Source organism: Papio anubis, chromosome 6, assembly GCF_008728515.1.
Source record: "Papio anubis isolate 15944 chromosome 6, Panubis1.0, whole genome shotgun sequence".
Taxonomy (NCBI): Eukaryota; Metazoa; Chordata; class Mammalia; order Primates; family Cercopithecidae; genus Papio; species Papio anubis.
In genome coordinates, this window is record NC_044981.1 from 40,021,977 (window position 1) to 40,040,276 (window position 18,300).

Below are 18,300 nucleotides of genomic sequence, written 5' to 3' on the forward strand. Positions count from 1 at the left end.
TGATTTTCCAGTGACTTTTACAGACTTTGGACAGGCAAAGGAAAACGTGCAGTCCGCGGGGCTCCGGGCCTCAGAGGGCAGGGATTTGGGGAGACTGAGGCCCCGCTCCGAGAGCGCGGAGGAAGCGCGCCCAGCCTGCTTCCTGTGGGGGCTCGGGCCTCGGGCGCCCCGCGGACAGACGTGTCCGGCTCCGGGCTGGGCCAAGCCCTGCGCGGGGGAGGGGACCCGCAGAGGGGCGACTGGGAAGGCGAGGAGGGGGCGGGGAGAGGATGGGCCAGGGAAGAGGGGAGGGGAGAGGCAGTAGGGGAGGAGCGAGAGGGGCTGGAGGGAGAGAAGGAAGAAGGAAGGGGCGAACGGCGTGAGCTGGCGCCGAAATGGGAGAAAGCAGAGAGTGAACGGGGAGGGGGCGCCAAGCGAGCACCCGGGAGCGAGCGGGACCTGGGCGGTGGCGCCCGGAGCAGGCGCACATGGCGGGCCCCGCGCGGGGATCCGACTGGAAGAGAGCGTAGCGAGGCTCGCACGAGTGAGTGGACGTGGGAGGCGCGCATCTGCGGGGAATCGCCCCCTGCCCGCCCCTGGCCCCGCCCGCTGAGCCCTGTTTTCCGCAGGTCCGGGGCCGATGTACCAGGTGAGCGGCCAGCGCTCCTCTGGCTGCGACGCGCCCCATGGAGCCCCCAGCGCAGCCCCGGGCCCAGGTAGGACGAGGAGTGGCGAGCGAAGCTGGACAGGGGCGGGTGGGCGGTTGAAGGGACCAGTTATTAGTTCTCCCCTTCGTCCCCAGACGCGGGGAGACGACTCCGGGGAGCTTGGTGGGGGTAGGGACTAAAAGTCTGGGTTTGAGGACTTGGTCCAAGGAGAGTAGGGGGCTGGGCGAGGGAGGCAGGGCCCTGAACAGAGGCTGCGGCTGTGCCAAGTTGGCTCCAAATCCCCGCAACTCCCGACACCAGACACACACACACACACTCCGCGGTGTCTGTCTGTCCGTCTGGGATTTGTGTCTCAACCGTTTCTGCCCAATGTGTAAATATTTGTGGGGGCCTGGTGTGGGGGAGGGGGCGTTGTCTGAATCTTTCTCTACTTCCCTTCCCCCAGCTCAACCAGAGCCCAGTGCTTCCCGAAAACTTTTGTCTGCCGCGAGCGGCTGCAGGACCGGCCCCTCCCCTCTTTCTTGCCATCCCTTCTCCCTCGCCTTCCTTCCCTCTCGTGCCGGCCAGACCCGCTACCCCTGCCCTGTGCACACACACGCACCCCAACCCAGTGTCTACAGCTCGAGTGAAATGCCCCGTCCCACGCCTGGCGCGGTCTGTAACCTACCCACGATTCCTGGGGGAGCCTGTCAAGCCAAGGACGGTTTGTGACTCCCTTGAAGAGGTTTGGGATAGGGGCATCCCCGGCCCTGGTTCTCAGTCCCTTCTCCTCACTGGCCAGGTGCCTAAGCCGAAGCTCCCAAATGGAAGTCCGGGTCAGGGAGAAGTCAGGAACCTCTGGGATGTGTTCAGGGCCAGGGGAACCGCGTGCAGGAGTGTGGACCCGGCTTTCATAATTGGAATCTCCACTGTCTAAGTCGTTGCCTTCCTCCCCGCCAGCCCCATTCCCCCTTTCCCGTCTTTGACTCTGAATAATGAAGGTCTACTCCTGAACCTCTGACACCAACTCCCTGCCTTGCCTTGGACAAGCTCCTTCCCTTCTCTGGCCTCAGCCTCCACATGCGCTCTCGCAGCCGTCCTGCCTGCCTGTTGGAGGAGGCCCTTCTCCGCTCCCCACCTACTTGGTATGGACGCCTAGTTGTGGAGGTGGGGGGTCCTCTAAACCAGAGTGAGGACAAGTGGAAGATGTCTGGCCAACAGCCAGCACATAGATGAGGCCAATGTGTCTGCAGCCCATCTTGGCCAAGCCTCAGATTCCCTGCAGTCTCTGTGGGGCCCCTGCAGTGGGGCCTTCTGAGGGATGAGGGCCTCCAAGAACTGGACTCCTTCAGCCCAGAGGGACAGCTGGGGGCAGGGCACTTGGAAGGGTCCTTCTCTGTGTCTGGGAACCTTCCCTGTCCCACTGGGCCTCCCTCCTGCCTCCTCCCTTCCTCAGCCTCCTGCTCTCCCGTCCTCTTACTCTCTCCAGCTTTCTCCCTCCCCTTATCCATTTTCTCTGCTCTCCCTCCACTACCTCCTTCCAAGATCCCCTTCCTTGTTGAAGCCATTTCAACGCCAGCGCAAGAGGAGAGGGCTAACTGCACAGAACCGGGGCCAGGGTGGGCAACTGGGAGGGTTAAGCCCTGGGCTGTAACTTGAGGCCCCCCAGTGCCCCAGCAGACCCCCTCCCCAGCCTGGGCTGGGCCAGACAATGCGGCTTTCATAACTCAAGGCTTTGCTCTGCCACCGCCTTGGGAGAACGAGCCTGCTGCCCAGGAAGCCCAAACCGCAGGAGACCCAGCCAAAACCCCACAGACGCCTGAATGTGAGACCAGAATCCCCCACGCTTTACTCCCTGAGTGCTGACAGAACAGCAAGGCCACAGCGCTGCCACAGGGGTCCTGCTGGCAGGACAGCCAGGGAGCAAGTCAGTCCCCTCCCTCAGCCGCCCCAGGTGCAGACAGGGCACAAGGGGACGCAGGGCAGATCTGGTAGGGGCAGGTGGCCAAGCCCCCACACCCTTGGCTCTCCTAGTGGCCTCCTCCCCATCCACCCCTGAGAGCCCCGGGAGCCTGGCTCCGTAGCCCACAGGCACATTTTTGCCCAGCACTGGGGCGCCACATTCCTGTTCATGGTTCTAAATTGAATTTCCTGGGGATTTGGAGCCTTCAGACCTAAAATAAAACCAACTTGTCCCAGCCTAACTGGCCAGCTCAGGCCCTCTTTAGTTCTCAGCTTGGTGGCCTGGGACTGTGACCATTGGATTCACATTCACCATGTGTGTATCAAAGGAGTCCACCCTCTCTGACTTTCTTGGGGGTCAGGTCCAGATGCCACCCCTAGTCTTCAGCCCTTTCTTTCTCCTTCCCCTGACAGGGGCATTCCAAACTCCAGAAAGTACTCCCCAGTAGGCATTTACCAAGTGCCCCCTGGGGATGCAGAGATGAGTATGGACACCACTCCAAGGGAGTGAGTTGGAAGGGCTGTAGTCTGGTTGGGAAGCCAGGACTTCACTAACAAATTATAATTAACAAGAGGGGACACTGGAACTAAGTTCTCAGCAACTGGGTCAGAGAAAGCTGTCTAGAGGAAGAGGTGAAGTTCGAGCTTGGTCCAGGATGAGTTGGGTTTGGAGAGCGGGAGGGATAGGACCTTCTGGTCAACAGGAACAATATAAGCATGGGTGGACTGGTCAGAAGATCCAGCAATGATCCACACCATGGAGAGGCCAGTCTGCCTGGAACACAGGATCGTGGTACATTGATAGATTGAAGGTCCAGACTGAGGCTTTGAATGCCAAGTCAAAGAAAGATTGAAGTATGGGGTTCCAGCCACCACTCTCTGACCATATGAGGTTCTGGCCTTCCCTCTCCAGAGATGATCAGAGTTCCAAGAGGGAAGCCCAGATCCACGGTCCACAAAGACAGTGACGAGAGCTAAACTTAAGGCGCCAGGCAGTGGAGCTCTGGAACAGGCCTCTCTCCACACCAGCCAGGGATGTTTTGGCTGGCACTCCCATGGGCACTGTCTAGGCTTGAACCCATCCCACCTGAAAGAGGTTCCCCCCACTCCCTGTTTGTCCAGGACCACCCCTCAGCTTGGTGGACAGCAGGCAGAGAGAGCCTACAGAGTCCTCGCTGAGGGTGTGAGTCTCAGCCTTTCCTCTTGGGCTCATGCATTTAAACATGACTCCCACTCCCTTCTGGGGCCGGCTGTCTTTCCAGAGCTCCAGGCATTTACCAGAATCTTCTCCCGTGTCAGGAATGGGAGCGTGTTGAAGCAAAGGGGCTGTTGCCTTTCCCTATCTCCCCTTTGTAGATAGCCACCCTTGAGAGGAGGGGTACAGGGCTGTGGGCTTCTGCTCGGAGATGCCACCAGCATGTGTGGCATCCAGTGCAGATTAGAAAAAGGTGCCCCCTTGGTCAGATGGAACAGGTGTGCAGTTGGGTGAGCAGATGGCACCTACTAGGAGGGCAAGGACTTCAGCCCCATCCACTCACTCCCTTGGCAGGCACCTTCTGCAGAACATGAATTGCACATCCACACAGGGGGCCTCCTTCGCCTTTGCCGGCCACCCCCTTGCCTCCTGCCCACCCCACACTTCCACCCTCCAGAAGTTTCTCCCCTGTGTGTGGCTGGACAGCGGTGTCTCTTGGTTACAGAATGGAAAACTGGGCTCTCTGCCCCTCTGCTCCGTCTGTTCCAAGCAGGAGCTGCTTCTCAGTCCACACCTAGGGGTCTGGGCCACCCGGGCAGTGTCTCCTCTGCAGACCAGGTCTTCCTGCAGCTGCTTCTTCCTTTTCCTTCTGCTTCCCTGTCTCTGGATACTTGGCACAGCTCCCTCTTCTGCCCTCAGTGCTGGTTTGCTGGGTCCCCGCTGCAGCCCCTCCTGGCTCCGGAGTTTCTCTGTCCCTCTGTGTGTCTCCAGGTCAGGATCATTGGACTTGGTTTTCTTTCCTTCCTCATTTTTCCTCCATGGTCTGATGCCTGGTAGGCTTCCTGCAGAATGGCCCTCCTCAGGCCTCAGTCTGCACTCTATAATTTCCTGTTCCCACCAGATCCAAGGTCACCAGCCCTGTAGGTGACTGTCAGGCGAGGCTGCCCAGAGAGCGGAGATGCTTTGGGTAAGGCGGGTGGAGATGTGAACTCCAGGCTCCTTAAACCCTCTTCCTCACCTTCCTCCCTCTCTAACACTGTGGGGAGGAGGGGGAGCAGGGCAGGGAGCAGAAGTCCAGGCTCTCTCTACCATAGGAGTCACAGTGTCACCTCTGTGAGCCCTAGTGACCTCAGCAGGAAGCCTGGGAAGTGACCGGAAGGCCTGTCATGCCCCAGCTATCATTCTAGGCTTCCCGGCCTCAACACCACCCCGGAGCATGTGGCTTCCTTGCTCACACTGTAGCGGCTCACTCGGGGGTCTTGATTCCTGCTGCTGTTCTCAAAACTCCCCCTCTGTGCTGCTGATTGGTCAAGACTCAGTGTGAGTATTGCCTGCCCCAGGAAGCCTGCTAGCCACACTCACCCGTCTGGGCTAGGTGCCCGTCTTCTGTGCTTCCAGCATTCTTCCAGATGCCCCACTGTAACTCTTGCACCTCTGTGTATGTAAGAGCCACCAGCCCACCCCTCCCCTGACCGAGAACTCCAAGGCAGTGAGCTGGTCTTTCTCACTCGGGTATACCCAGTGCTTGTCATATTGCTGGGTGCTTCACAGGTACTTAATAAATGTTAAAGCACACAGCACAGGAAGGAAGGAAGGAAGGAAGGAAGGAAGGAAGGAAGGAAGGAAGGAAGGAAGGAAGGAAGGAGGAGGGAGGGAGGGAGGGAGGGAGGGAGGGAGGGAGGGAGGTCAGAAGCCAAACTACTTATTAAAAAAAAAAAAAGAAAGAGAAAGGAGGGAGGAAGGAAAGAAGAGAGGAAGGGAAGGAGGGACGGGTGGGAAGAGTAGTAGGGCTGTGAGTGAAAGGCTCGAGAACAACCCCCAATGAGCATTTTCTTTCCTCCTTGAAACCCTGTGGCAGGAGCATTAGGACCACCCTTTCCTTTTTTTCTCCTTTTCTTTTTTTGAGATGGAGTCTTGCTCTGTCGCCCAGGCTGGAGTGCAGTGGCGCGATCTCGGCTTACTTCAAGCTCCGCCTCCCGGGTTCACGCCATTCTCTTGCCTCCGCCTCCTGAGTAGCTGGGACTACAGGCGCTCGCCACTACGCCCAGCTAATTTTTTTGTATTTTTAGTAGAGATGGGGTTTCACCGTGTTAGCCAGGATGGTCTCGATCTCCGGACCTCGTGATCCGCCCACCTCGGCCTCCCAAAGTGCTGGGATTACAGGCGTGAGCCACCGCGCCCGGCATTGGACCACCCTTTCCACACAAAGTAACCCAACTCTGATAACTTGCCAGTCTGGTGACTGGTGAATGCAGGGCTTGGATTTTCCGCTCCTCACTCAGGTCTTTCTGTCTCATTACACCCTGTGGGAGAGTCAGGTTCCCCAGTTCAAGGCCCAGGGCCATGGCAAGATGCCTCTGGGGGCTAGGGTCCGGAGCTAGGCAGGCCCCTGGTTTCCTGGAAATTAGGACTCTGAGCCTCCCTTTTCATGGCAACTTGGTCTTAGCCCTCAAGAGCCATATCTGAGCTGGTGTAGACCAGGCTCAGGACTAGGAGAGGCACCATCTAGCACCAGCATCTTCGCTTGCCTGCTCCCCCTTGTCCAAATCCTCTGATCGCCCAAAACCCATTTGATTTCTCAATAATTAACCCAGCTGTGTGGGGAGCTCTCAACAGGCCCAAAGAGCAGATGGAGCTGGAAGGAACCCACCCCTGCCTCCCTGGAGCCATGGGCCCCGGGAAAGGTTCCCAGCCAATAACTCTCCTGCCCTGCACAACTCCCAGGAGCGCCAGCCCTCCCTCCCTGTCGCCCCAGCTCCTGTCTCCAGGCAAGGCCTGTGGTTTTTCCCCGGGCAGGTGAGAGCATGCCTGCTGGGCCTGTCGCTCTGTGCTTCCCACGTGGGGCCTCTGGGGCATCCATTCCCCTGGCTGTGGGGGACCAGACCCCTTGGAACAAGGATTCCCAAGGGGTGTCTGAGGGTCATGGCCACAGAGGGCTATGCTCTGGGCCCAGGGAGGCAGCTGGGCCACAGGATCTTCCTCTCAACATGCTTCCAACTCCCATCCCCCAAGCCTGCATGCCCAAGCCTCCACTGATCCCTCTAATTACCTCCCTCCTCTCTTCTTTCATCTCTCATCTCCCTCTCTTTGCCTCTCTGTTCCCCCCACCCCCTGCCCCGCTCTCTCCCTGTCTGTGTCAGCCCCTCACTGTTCTCTGTGATTGATTCCATTTCAATTCCCAAGACTACCCTGTGTCTCTGTCTCTGCATGTGTCTCTTTCTGGGTCTCTCTGTGGGGTGTGTACTCTCTGGGCTTCCCTGCTGTTTCTCATCATCTCCCCATCTCCCTGTGTCTTCCTCTGTGTCACCCTGCCTCTCCCTATGTTCCCCTCTGTGTCCCCCTGCCCCTCCCTGTGTCCCCCTCTGTGTCACTTTGCCTCTCTCTGTGTCCCCCTCTGTGTCCCCCTGCCTCTCCCGGTGCTCTTTTGGCCTCTGCATCTCTGAGTCTCTTGTTTCTGTGTCTCCTTGCTCCTTCTCCCAACATGATATGTGGGGAGGGGGCAGGTGGAAGGCCACCCTCTTGAGACCCCTGTCCTTCCAACTAACTGCATAGGCTGAGGTCTGATGAGAGGCCCAGGCTGTACCCTACACCCTTACATTGCCACAGCCTGGGCCTGCCCCGACCCCCGGCTGAGTATGTGGAAGCTCGGACCCCTTTCTTCCTCCCTCCCTCACCTCCCATCCCCCATCCCTTTTTTCCCCTGAGCCTAGGGGCCCTAGTCCTGCAGGCTGGGGAGCTGTGGGTTTGAAGATTGCTCCATTTCTGCCTCCTGCCGCCCCTGCACAGAGCCACTATAATTACATGTGGCTGCGGTTCACCTCTTCCCCAGTGCTCTGGCCGGCTCCTTGTCCCCCTCCTGACTGTAGTCCCTCCCTGCTCCTCACCCCCAGGTTCCTCTGACTCCTCTGCCATCATCCTCTCTGACCCAGTTTCTCCCCTATCTCCCTCCACGCTCTGTATCACACAGTGCTACCTTCTCCGTCACCTCTGCCCCTGCTCCATCTCTATCTTTCTCTCCATTACTGACTTTCGCGCTATTGCTGCATCTCGCTCCCGTCCCAGGCTGTCTGTCATTGGGTCGCTATGGATCTCTCTTCCGTGCCCAATCTCTTGCAGTCCGATGCTCTATCTCCCTTTACCTCTACCTCTCACTGTCCCTTTATTCTCCCTGTCACTCTCAATGCCTGTCCCTATCTCGCCATCTCTGACCATCCGTCTGTTCTCCCCTGTGTTGTGTTTCTGCCTCCTCTCCCTACTTCTCTTATACTCTGCCATCTCTGCCCCTCCCGACACCACATGCACACGTGCACACACTCAAATGCATGCACACCCTTGCTCACTCCCAGATTGTGGTTTGGGAGCTTTCTATTTTGGAGCCTGGTGCTGTTGTCAGATAGAGTAAGGGCTGGGTAACTGGTGCAAGCAGACAAAGAATGAGGGTTCAGTGGGCATGCTGGGCTGTGGGGCGGGGCCCACAGCTGGGCAAACAGGAAGGCCTCAGGAAAATGAACCTCAGTCATCTGCTTTTTTCCTAGCCCAGACCCTATCCCTCCTTCCTGGGCTGGAGGTAGTAACAGGATCCACTCACCCTGCGGAGGCAGCGCCACAGGAGGGCTCCCTGGAGGAGGCGGCAACCCCCATGCCCCAAGGCAATGGCCCTGGCATCCCCCAGGCCCTGGACAGCACTGACCTCGATGTCCCCACAGAAGCTGTGACATGTGAGTCCTAGGGGGCCAGGACGTTGGATGGCAACATGTAGGGGTTGCACTAGGGAACTCAACCCAAATTGGTTGGCAAAAGTGGGTGCACCCAGTTGGCCAGAACCTTGAGGGTTGTCGCACGGGCAGCAGAAAGGGGAAGGGCACTGTCACTGTGCTTTCTGTCAAGGGGAAGAGCTCCATTGCAAAGTGACTCAGAAGCAGGGAGTGTGGGCAGGCTCCAGGCAAAATGGCTCAGGACGGAGAGCATGCGGCTGCCTGGAGAGAGGCACCCCCGGCCTCAGGAAGAGATCCGCGGGGCTGAGGTCAGGCGGGCAGCCAGAGCCTGATGCAGCTCCATCCTTCTGGGAATCAAGGGTAAAAGGAAGAAGCCCCCAGTTGCTCTGGGGCGAAAGGAACAAAATTCAGCTCCATTCCCAGGCCTGGCTCGAGTTCTCCGAGGAGGTTCTGGGAGGGCGAGAATTTTCCACCTTCACCCTCAAGAACAGGAGAAGCAACAGCTGGGATCATTTTATAATTAACAAAGATTTGCCCACATCCCATAGACACATTTTTACTTTCCAACTTTCTTTCCCTGAGTGGGCTCGCTTGCCCTCCTAATCAGCCTGTAGTGAGGCAGCAGGATGGCTACTGCCAAGTCCATTTTACAGATGAGGAAACAGGCACAGAGAGCTGCCCACCCTGGTCCCAAGCTGGGAAACTCAGGTCTCCTGGCCCAGCACTCTTTGCAGTGCCTGCCTGCATGCCCAGCTGGCATGGCTGAGCTGGGAGCCTCCTCCAGCCAGGGCATCTGGGACTAAACCGGACTCCCTGGAAGTCAGGGTTACTAATCCCGCTAGTGCACGGCCCTCGGTCTCCTCCAGCACACCCACCAGCAGAATTGAGAGAAAGAGGTCAGCGCCGTGGCCTGGAGGGGCCTGGTGGGAATGGGACAGACGCTCCTGTGTCTGTGAGCCCTGAGTGTTTGCTCTGTGACTCAGCCCCCACGGCCATGGCCACAGGCAAGCTCTGTGTCTGTCCACATCTCCCAGATCCCTCAGCTCACCACACACTCCCGCCCTCTGGTCACTGTGCCCATGTTTAGGCAGAAGGGCAAGGGGCACCGAAGCTGGCCGAGGGCTCAGCCCAGTCACCCAGTGTGGCGCCAAGAGGTAGGGGCCAGATGATTCAGGCCTGGCCACTTCCCATAGCCTTAACCCTGTTTACCCAGATGCAGGCACCAGCCACACCTCTTGCTGGAGGCTCCCAGCATGGAGCCTCTCCAGACCCTGCCCTCCACCCTCCCCCTGACCCCCCACCTTGTCCTCAGCTCCTTTCTCCCAATCTTCATGCCCTCCCTGCTCCACTTCCCAGCTATAGGACCTCTGGCAAGTTTTCCCCTCGCTGGGCCTCTGTTTTCTCATCTGTGAAATGGGGCCAGTAGTAGATCTATTGTGATGCCTAAAGAAGCTACTCCACCTGAAGCTTCTAGCACTGGGCCTGGTACATAATACCTACCTGAAACATGCACGCCACCAGTTATGAGGGTAGTGATTGGTGTGATAGCAGCAGCTTATTCCTCAGTCGCTTGTCTCCCAGCCTCTGCCCCTTTGCAGGCCTCTGCCCTCTGAGCCCCAGCTCCTAATCTCTAAGCTCATCCCATCTCTGACACTTGCTAGCTGTGTGACCTTGGGCAACTTACTGTTCCTCTACCTGTCCGGGACTCAGTTTCCTCATCAGTAAAAGGCTAGCGATACTGAGGGGATCCGTGAGCAGCAAGTACTTAGAAGGACTGGCGTGCAGGAAGCACGCAGCATGCAATGTCGTGACTGCTGCCATCGCTGGAAGACCCGGCCTCTTCAGCCAAGGGAGGCACCGAAGCCACCTTCCCCTCTGCTTGGGCTCCAGGGCCCCCAAGACATCTCCCTCCTACACAATTCACACACACACAGACCAGGCCTGAGGGAGATGGGGATCCAGACCCCGGCTTCTGAGGGACTGAAGTGCCCCACCTTTACAGAGGGTCCTTGGGGCCACAGGGTCCTACCCAGGAGTCAGGACCCCTGCACAGCTGAGGGGCCCCAGAGCTCTCAGTGACCCCTCCTCAGTCCCTCCTCACTCCCCGCACCATGCACACCTCCCCTCATCTCTTGAGAACAGAACTGAGCCAGCTGGTTCTCACCCAGAACTGGACATCCCTGAGCAAGGAGCAGGAAGGAACTCGGGGTTTGGGGGGTCTCCAGGGTCACCTTGCTTGCATGCCATTGATAAAGCTGAAGTTTGGTCCCTCAGCCTGCAGTGGGGACCCAGGGGTCCTGGCTTCAGGGGTCTCCTCACTGCCCTTCCTCTTGCCTTCTTCCCTCCCTCCTCTCCCAGACCTCAAGGGCCCCTCCCCAGACTCTCTGCCAGCTGACCATAGAGGCAGGATGGGGTTGGGGGTGCGGAGGACAGAGGCTTAAGTGGAGGCACCAGGAGGAAGGAGCAGGAGGTAGAGGGGCCACAGTGAGGAGCCCCTGGATTCCAGAGCCAGGCGTTCGTCTCCAAACAGATGTTTCCAATAAATCACCCAGTGCGCCAAGGGCAGTAACAGCTGGGGGCTTGGCAGAGACCGAGGTGAAGATTAACTGCTTCACTGCTGTGCTCCCGACCCCAGCCAAACCACCCCTCTTCCCCAGCACCGCCACTGCCACCCCTCTGCCAAAACTCCAGGATGGCAAGAGCAGGAGAATGGACTTTGTGTGAGGAACAAAGGAGGGGTCCAGGGCTCTGAGCCTCCGCCCTTATACGTCTGTTATTTCTGGACTGAGCACTGAACTGAGAGTCAGGAGCTAGGCCCAACTCAATTTCATGGCGTGGCTCTGGACTAGTCATTTCTTCTCTCTGGGCCTCAGTTTCCCCATCTGCAGGATACAGGTCTGGCTGGGTGCTTTGGGTGTATGTAAGAACGAAGCAGGCAGGATTCAAGCATAGCTCTGGGGGCTGAATGACCCCCACCCTTTTCCCATCACCCTTTCTCTTCATCTCTCCAGGCCAGCCTCAGGGGAACCCCTTGGGCTGTACCCCACTACTGCCGAATGGCTCTGGCCACCCCTCAGAGGTGGGCAGCACCAGACGGGCAGGGAATGGTGCCCTGGGTGGCCCCAAGGCCCACCGGAAGTTGCAGACACACGCATCTCTCGCCAGCCAGGGCAGCAAGAAGAGTAAGAGCAGCACCAAATCCACCGCCTCCCAGATCCCCCTCCAGGCCCAGGAAGGTAAGCACCCCATCCCATCTCTCCCTGGGAGAGGCCTCCAAAGCCAGGTTCCTCGAAGCAGGACGCACGGGCGCACAGGAGCACCTTCACCAGGCTCCTGCTCAGAAGTGCAGGATCTCAGCCTCCTTCCATGCCTACTGGATTGGAATCTCTGGTGGAGCTTAACAAGCCCTGTAATTAAGCCTGTAATCCCAGCACTTTGGGAGGCCGAGGCAGGTGGATCACCTGAGGTCAGGAGTTTGAGACCAGCCTTGCCAACATGGTGAAACCCTTTCTCTACTAAAAATACAAAAAAAATAGCCGGGCATGGAAGCTGACGCATGATCAAATCTTAGAACCTTGCAGAGTACACCTGTTGGGTAAAGGTGTACCTGCCTTCTCAAAGCCACCTCCCCACCACCCCCCAAACCCCTCCCCATCCCTGCTTTCCCAGAGTTACTGTGACAAGGAATGGAGCCACCTGGGTTGATCCATCTTAAGCCACTCTTTCTGGAAACAGAAATTTTCTGTTTAGGGAGGAAAAAAGAACATGTAGCAGAATAAAACGGTGCCGGGGCAGGGCTGCAAGGTGCAGTGGGAGGTCAGAGGATCCAGACACCCAGCCAGCTGATGCGCCTGCAACACAAAGATCCTCTGCAGGGCCACGGGGGCAGCCAGTCCCTCCTCACCAGCCATCAACTGAGCGTGGCTAACAGCTGCCTGAGCTCAGTGATGGCCTGACCTTTACCTCAGAATGTTCCTGTGATTCCTGTTCGTGTGAAGGGACCCTGGCCTGGGCATCTGCAAAACACATTTGCACGTAACATGCTCAGAAACCTTCCAACTCCACAGATTCTGCCCAATAGTCTTTTTTTTTTTTTTTTGAGACAGAGTCTCACTCTGTCATCCAGGCTGGAGTGCAGTGTGCAGTGGCGCGATCTCGGCTCATTGCAACCTCCTCCTCTCGGGTTCAAGTGATTCTTCTGTCTCAGCCTCCTGAGTAGCCAGGACTACAGGCATGTCCCACCATGCCCGGCTAATTTTTGTATTTTAGTAGAGATGGGGTTTCACCATACTGGCCAGCTTGCTATCGAACTCCTGACCTCAGGTGATCCACCCGCCTCGGCCTCCCAAAGTGCTGGGATTACTGGCGTGAGCCACTGAGTCCGGTCCCAACAGTCTTATTTATGAAGGAGCCATTTATTCATTTAAAATGTCCTGGCTGGGCGCGGTGGCTCACGCCTGTAATCCCAGCACTTTGGGAGGCCAAGGCGGTGGATCACCTGAGGTCAGGAGTTTGAGACCAGCCTTGCCAACATGGTGAAACCCTTTCTCTACTAAAAATACAAAAAAAGAAAAAAATAGCCGGGCATGGTGGTGGGCGCCTGTAATTCCAGCTACTCGGGAGGTGGAGGTTGCAGTGAGCCAAGATCGCACCATTGCACTCCAGCCTGGGCAACAAGAGCAAAACTTCGTCTCAAAGAAAAAATCAAATGAAAGGTCCTAGGCACCTGCTACGTGCCGGATACCCGGTTCATGACCTCATAAAGCTCTCATAGAGACGTAGATAGATAATCACCATACGATGTGTTAAGTGCAGTGATAAACTCACACGGAAGATTATGCAAACACAGGGAGACCACTCACACCAGCCCAGAAATCTGGGGAGGGAATCCTGGGAAGGCTTGGAGGCGATGTCTGAGCATGCCTTAAAAGACCAGAAGGAGGCTCCAGCCAGGAGAGCACAGAGCTGAGAAATGGCCAGTGTGGCTGGAGGGTGAACTGCCAAAGGTGAAACTCCTGGCAGGCAGGGGTCCTGGGAGATCCTTACCAACCAGGCAGTGAACCTAGACTATCTGGAAAGCAGTAGGGAGCCACTGAAGGGTTTACACAAGGTGGTAACCTCGTTAGATTTACATTTGAAGATAACGACCCTATCCAGTTTGGAGAGAGATCAGAAGACCCTAGTCCCTCCACACAGCCATGCGGGAGAACAGGATGAGACCCTCCACAGCATAGTGAGCCTCCCAGAGGGCCCCCGGCCAGGAGAGTTGCGCGCTGTGCCCCAGGGCCTGGCCCCAGCACACGGAGGGCTGCAGGACATGGGCTCTAGGGCCAGCAGCCTGGATTCAAGCCCCAGCTCCACCACCTCCCAGCTGGTGCCCAGCGCAGCTTCATGCATTTCTATTCACTGAGCACCTCTATGTGCCAGGTGCTGTTCTAGGGACTTGTAATCTTTCAGTGAACAAAATGGACAAAGATACCTGCCCTGCTGGAGTTTATATATCCGGTAGGAGGAGCTGACAGTGAATATGAGGAAACCGTGTAGCACAGTGGGAGGCGACGTCCTCTGGGGGATGAAGAAGACAGTCAGGTAGGGCGGGCAGGGAGTGTGAGGCAGAGCCAGCCGGTGGCAGCACTGAAGCGGGTGGTGGAAGGCCTCGATGAGAGGCGGCATTTGGGCAAAGAAGGAGATGAGGGAGTCAGCCGAGCATGTGCCTGTGGCAAGGTTGTTCCAGGCAGAGGAATCAGTGCCTGCATGGCCAGGGAGCAGCCAGGAGGCTGGCATGGCCACAGCAGACCGATCCGGAGGAGAAGAGTGGGAGAAGAGAACTAAGAGGGCACAGGGATCAGACCACAGGGGGCCTCAGAGGCCACCTCAAAGACTTCAGCTTTTATCACAAGTGACATGTGAACCGTGGGAGGGGTCTGAGCAGAGGAGGGCCAGGATCCAGCAGATATTTCTAAAGGATCCCTCTGGCTGGCTGCGGTGTGGAGGCGAATGCGGTGAGGTGAAAACCAGGTGGGGACACCAGTGAGCAGGCTGTTGAAGGTGTCCAGGTGAGAGATGAACCAGGTGGTAGGATTTTGGGTGTAGACTTAATTTCTATCTCTCTCTCTCTTTTTTTTTTTTTTTTTTTTTTTTTTTTTGAGACAGAGTCTGCTTCTTATTCTTGGCAGGCTTTAGAGTGTGGTGTGATCTCGACTCACTGCAGCCTCCTGGGATCATTCTCCTGCCTCAGCCTCCCCAAGTAGCTGGGATTATAGGCATGCCACCCGCGCCAGCTGATTTTGTATTTTAATAGAAATGGGATTTTTGCCATGTTGGCCAGGCTGTTCTCGGCACCTAACCTCAGGTGGTGCTTTTCGGCCTCCCAAAGTGCTGGGATTACAGGCGTGAGCCACTGGGCCCAGCCGACTTCTCTTAACCTCAGTCTCTTCATCTGTAGAGTGGGGCTAGTACTAGCCTCTGCCTCATAAAGTCGTTGGAGGCCTAAATGAATCTAATTCATGCACAGCACTCAGAACAGTGCCTAGAACATGAATCACTCCATATGTTGGTTAAATAAATAAACAGAGGGTGGCTAAGAGCGAGGATGATCCAGACTGCCTGGGCTGGACCCCTGCTCTGATGTGCTTAACTGTCTGTGCCTCGGGGTCATCACCTAGAAAATGGAGCTGTGGGGACAGATACGTGAGCTTCATGGATGCCGAGTGCTTGGCTTGGGCAGGGGCACAGTGAGCACTCAGCGTCCCTGCCGCTGCCGCTGCCGCTGCTGCTGGGCCCCCACACCCCCGGCTATTTCAACACACGCCCACCCCTCCCCTCTCTCACCCCTCCCCGTCTCCACCGCCCACCCCGCAGACTGCTGTGTCCACTGCATCCTGTCCTGCCTGTTCTGCGAGTTCCTGACGCTGTGCAACATCGTCCTGGACTGCGCCACCTGCGGCTCCTGCAGCTCAGAGGACTCGTGCCTCTGCTGCTGCTGCTGCGGCTCCGGTGAGTGTGCTGACTGCGACCTGCCCTGCGACCTGGACTGTGGCATCCTGGATGCCTGCTGCGAGTCCGCGGACTGCCTGGAGATCTGCATGGAGTGCTGTGGGCTCTGCTTCTCCTCGTGAGCCTCTGTCGGGGGCTGGGCCAGCCAGGCACCCCTGCAGATTCCAGCAGGGTCCCTCTGGGGCCAGGCCCGGGACTGTCACACAAGGCTTGAGAAGCCCCCTCTCCCTGGTCCTCTCCCACTTATCCATGTCCTCTCAGAACCCCAGCCTTGAAAATGGTGAGGGGGACACTTGGAGAGGCCACCTCCTCAGCCGTGGGTGGTGGGCCCATGGTAGAGAAGCCTGAACTCTTTACTGGGTTACCAGGGACATACATTACCAAGGACCTGACAGGACAACCTAGGGGCAGGGCTGGGGTGGGGGCCGCAGAGGGCAACCAGGGCTGCGGAACACTGTGAAAGTTACTTTGGGGAGGGCGGGCCAGTGGGGCTGAGGCTCTCTACCTCTCCCTGCTCCTGGTGCCCGCCTCTCTCCTCCACCGCCTCTCTCCTCCACCCTGGGGCTTAGAGGACAGCAAAATGTGAAAAGAGACGCCCCACCCACCTTCGGCCAGCCCTCTCCAGTCTCCTTTCCTGGGCTTTTGTGGGGGCCTAACCCACGCAGTGACCCCAGAGGGCAGGGCTAGGCGAGAGCCTGGGGTGGGGCGGGAGGGGAACAGTATGGAAAAAGACTGGAAGGGGAAAGGGAGGGAAGGGAGGGAGGGTCTGTTCTATTTGTTGCTGTAAATAAAGATATTTGTCCATCTCAGATTTCCTCAGGACTCATGACTAATTGCCATGGACCCTGACTCTCAAAAGCAAACGCCCCCTACCACCCCTAAAAAGCACCCACATGGACAAGGCTGCCCTGCCCTCTGGGGGCCCTGCCTCTTCTGCTTTTCTTATCCCAGAAACTGCCCTGCCCTTCACGTTCCCCTCCCTTCTTCATGTTTCCCACTAAGGGAAGAAGGTTAAGGGGGTACCGTCTCCCACCGTTATTTCCCTCTTCCCACCAAAGGGAGGGGAAGCCCAGAGAGGGAAGAGTTAACCCCGGCATGGAATTAATTAACAGCAGATGTGTTCGGGTTTTGATTAATTAATCTCCTGCTGACTCCAGCTTCTCCAGCTCTTCCCCATGAAGTCCCTCCAAGGTGTAGGTGACGCTCCAAGGTGTAGGTGACGCCCATGTCAGTGCCAGAGGGGTGCCTGGGAGGGAGCTACTCTAGGCCTGGGGCAGCCCAAGCTTGCCCTTGGGCTTCACTGGAGGCCCAGTGGGGGTCACACACCCATCCTCAGGCATCCCCCTATTGCCAGGGGTCTGAGAAAGAAGGAAGCCTTGTCAGGACTGCAGGGGCCCCTACAGCCATCTGTGGGGCGGCCTTGGTGTGCAGAGGGAGGGGCCTGAGAAGCGATGGCAGCTATGAGGACCTCAGGGCCTCACTGGGGGCAGCTGGACCCCGATGTAGGGGGCCAGCTGGACCAGCACCCCCGACACACATCCTGGACCTGGAGGAGGCCAGGAGAGGTCCAAGGGGCATGAGAGGCTCTGAGACAGTTAGGGCAACTTGGAGAACATTCAGCTGATGAAGGCCTTGAGACGGGGGCCCCAGGGGTATTGGTGGGCACTGCTTCCAGGCATGAAGGCTTGGAGTGGCTCCAAGGGATTCTGGAAGGAAGGAGGGGAGACTGGGAAAAGGGCCAGATGAAATCCAAACTCTCTTAAGGAATGTCACAGGAGGGAGCAGCCCATGGCCTTGGGAGTGGGTTTCATTGCAGCAGGAGGAGGAGGTTCTAAGAGGCAACGAGAGAACTAGCCGCCCCCCCGCCTACTCCATCCCCACTCACACACGCCCCATTTCACCATCTTCAAGGGTTTCTGACCTCTGAGAGCACACAAGAAGCTCAGGACACAGAGAGGAAGGGATCTGCCTGGGGTCTCACAATCAAGCCGGGAGAGGGGCCCCAAGGCCCCCCCGCAGCACTCATGTATCTATTTGTGTGTATTTTAACATTTTTTTTTTAGTTATTGCCTGCCCAAGGTACAGAAGGTTTGAAAGTCTAATCTGTGCACACACAAGTATTTACATGTATGAGTTTTCTTTTTTTACAAAAATGTGAGGATCCTGTACACACTGTCCTGTACCCTGTGTTTCCCACCTGGCCGTATCTTGGGGAGCTTCCTTCCCAGCACACGGAGAGCTGGCTGAGCTGCCCCGGATGGATGCGCCACAGTCCAGGCACCCAGCTCTGCTTAGTCCGCTCCCAAGCGCTTTGTTCCAAACCAGGCTGAGCGAGGCATACCCTTTTGCATGAATGAGCTGTATCGGCAGAATGTTCGTGAATATGGGATTGCTGGGCCTACCATTGGCAGGACTGCCCAGCTGTCCTCTGTGAGGGTGTACAGCCTCGGCTCACTCAGCCTTGGGGGCATCCACTTCTCCCACTGCCCTGGAGAGACAACGGTGGGAGAGTTTCCCATTCAGTCCTCAAGGCTGGGGTCTGAGGGGTGTTAGGGAGGCCAGATCAGGGGGTGAAGGGGCTCCTGACCAGCTCGGTATCTGGTCCAGGTGGGCAGGAAGGCCTGCTCCTGGTCCTACCCGCTCCGCAGGGCTGTGGCAGGAAGAGGCGCCTCTGCAATCCAAACAGCGATTTCCTGCTGCAGGCTCCAGGCTGTTTTCTTTAGGACAGTGGCTGAAACCCTAGAGGCTAAGCTGGGTGGGGGCAGGACTGGGGAAGGATTTAGCCAGCCCCACAACACACGCACAC

General features: G+C 57.5%; 1 protein-coding gene across 3 annotated transcripts; it reads left to right on the forward strand.

The window, feature by feature from the left end:
* Positions 1–311: 311 nt before the first annotated feature.
* Positions 312–16,305, forward strand: MDFI (MyoD family inhibitor). Of its 3 annotated transcripts, XM_009205123.3 has the most exons (5): positions 312–523; positions 609–695; positions 8,319–8,501; positions 11,510–11,734; positions 15,360–16,305. In XM_009205123.3, exons 2-5 carry the CDS (start codon positions 620–622, stop codon positions 15,614–15,616), a joined length of 741 nt encoding a protein of 246 aa, XP_009203387.1. In that variant the 5' UTR covers positions 312–523; positions 609–619; the 3' UTR covers positions 15,617–16,305. The 3 variants fall into 3 exon arrangements, with proteins under 3 accessions (XP_009203387.1, NP_001162216.1, XP_021792245.1); NM_001168745.1 differs by lacking the exon at positions 312–523 and having other exon boundaries at positions 620–695; positions 15,360–15,616; XM_021936553.2 differs by lacking the exons at positions 312–523; positions 609–695 and having other exon boundaries at positions 7,207–8,501.
* The last annotated feature ends 1,995 nt before the right edge of the window (positions 16,306–18,300 follow it).

What these genes read in the sequence shown, in the direction of transcription:
- MDFI (XM_021936553.2), top strand. Translation starts at nt 8,234, where the DNA reads ATGCTGGGCTGTGGGGCGGGGCCCACAGCTGGGCAAACAGGAAGGCCT. An exon ending in CCCCACAGAAGCTGTGACAT is followed by an intron (nt 8,502 to 11,509) that starts GTGAGTCCTAGG and finishes TCATCTCTCCAG; the next exon opens with GCCAGCCTCAGGGGAACCCC. An exon ending in CCCCCTCCAGGCCCAGGAAG is followed by an intron (nt 11,735 to 15,359) that starts GTAAGCACCCCA and finishes CCCACCCCGCAG; the next exon opens with ACTGCTGTGTCCACTGCATC.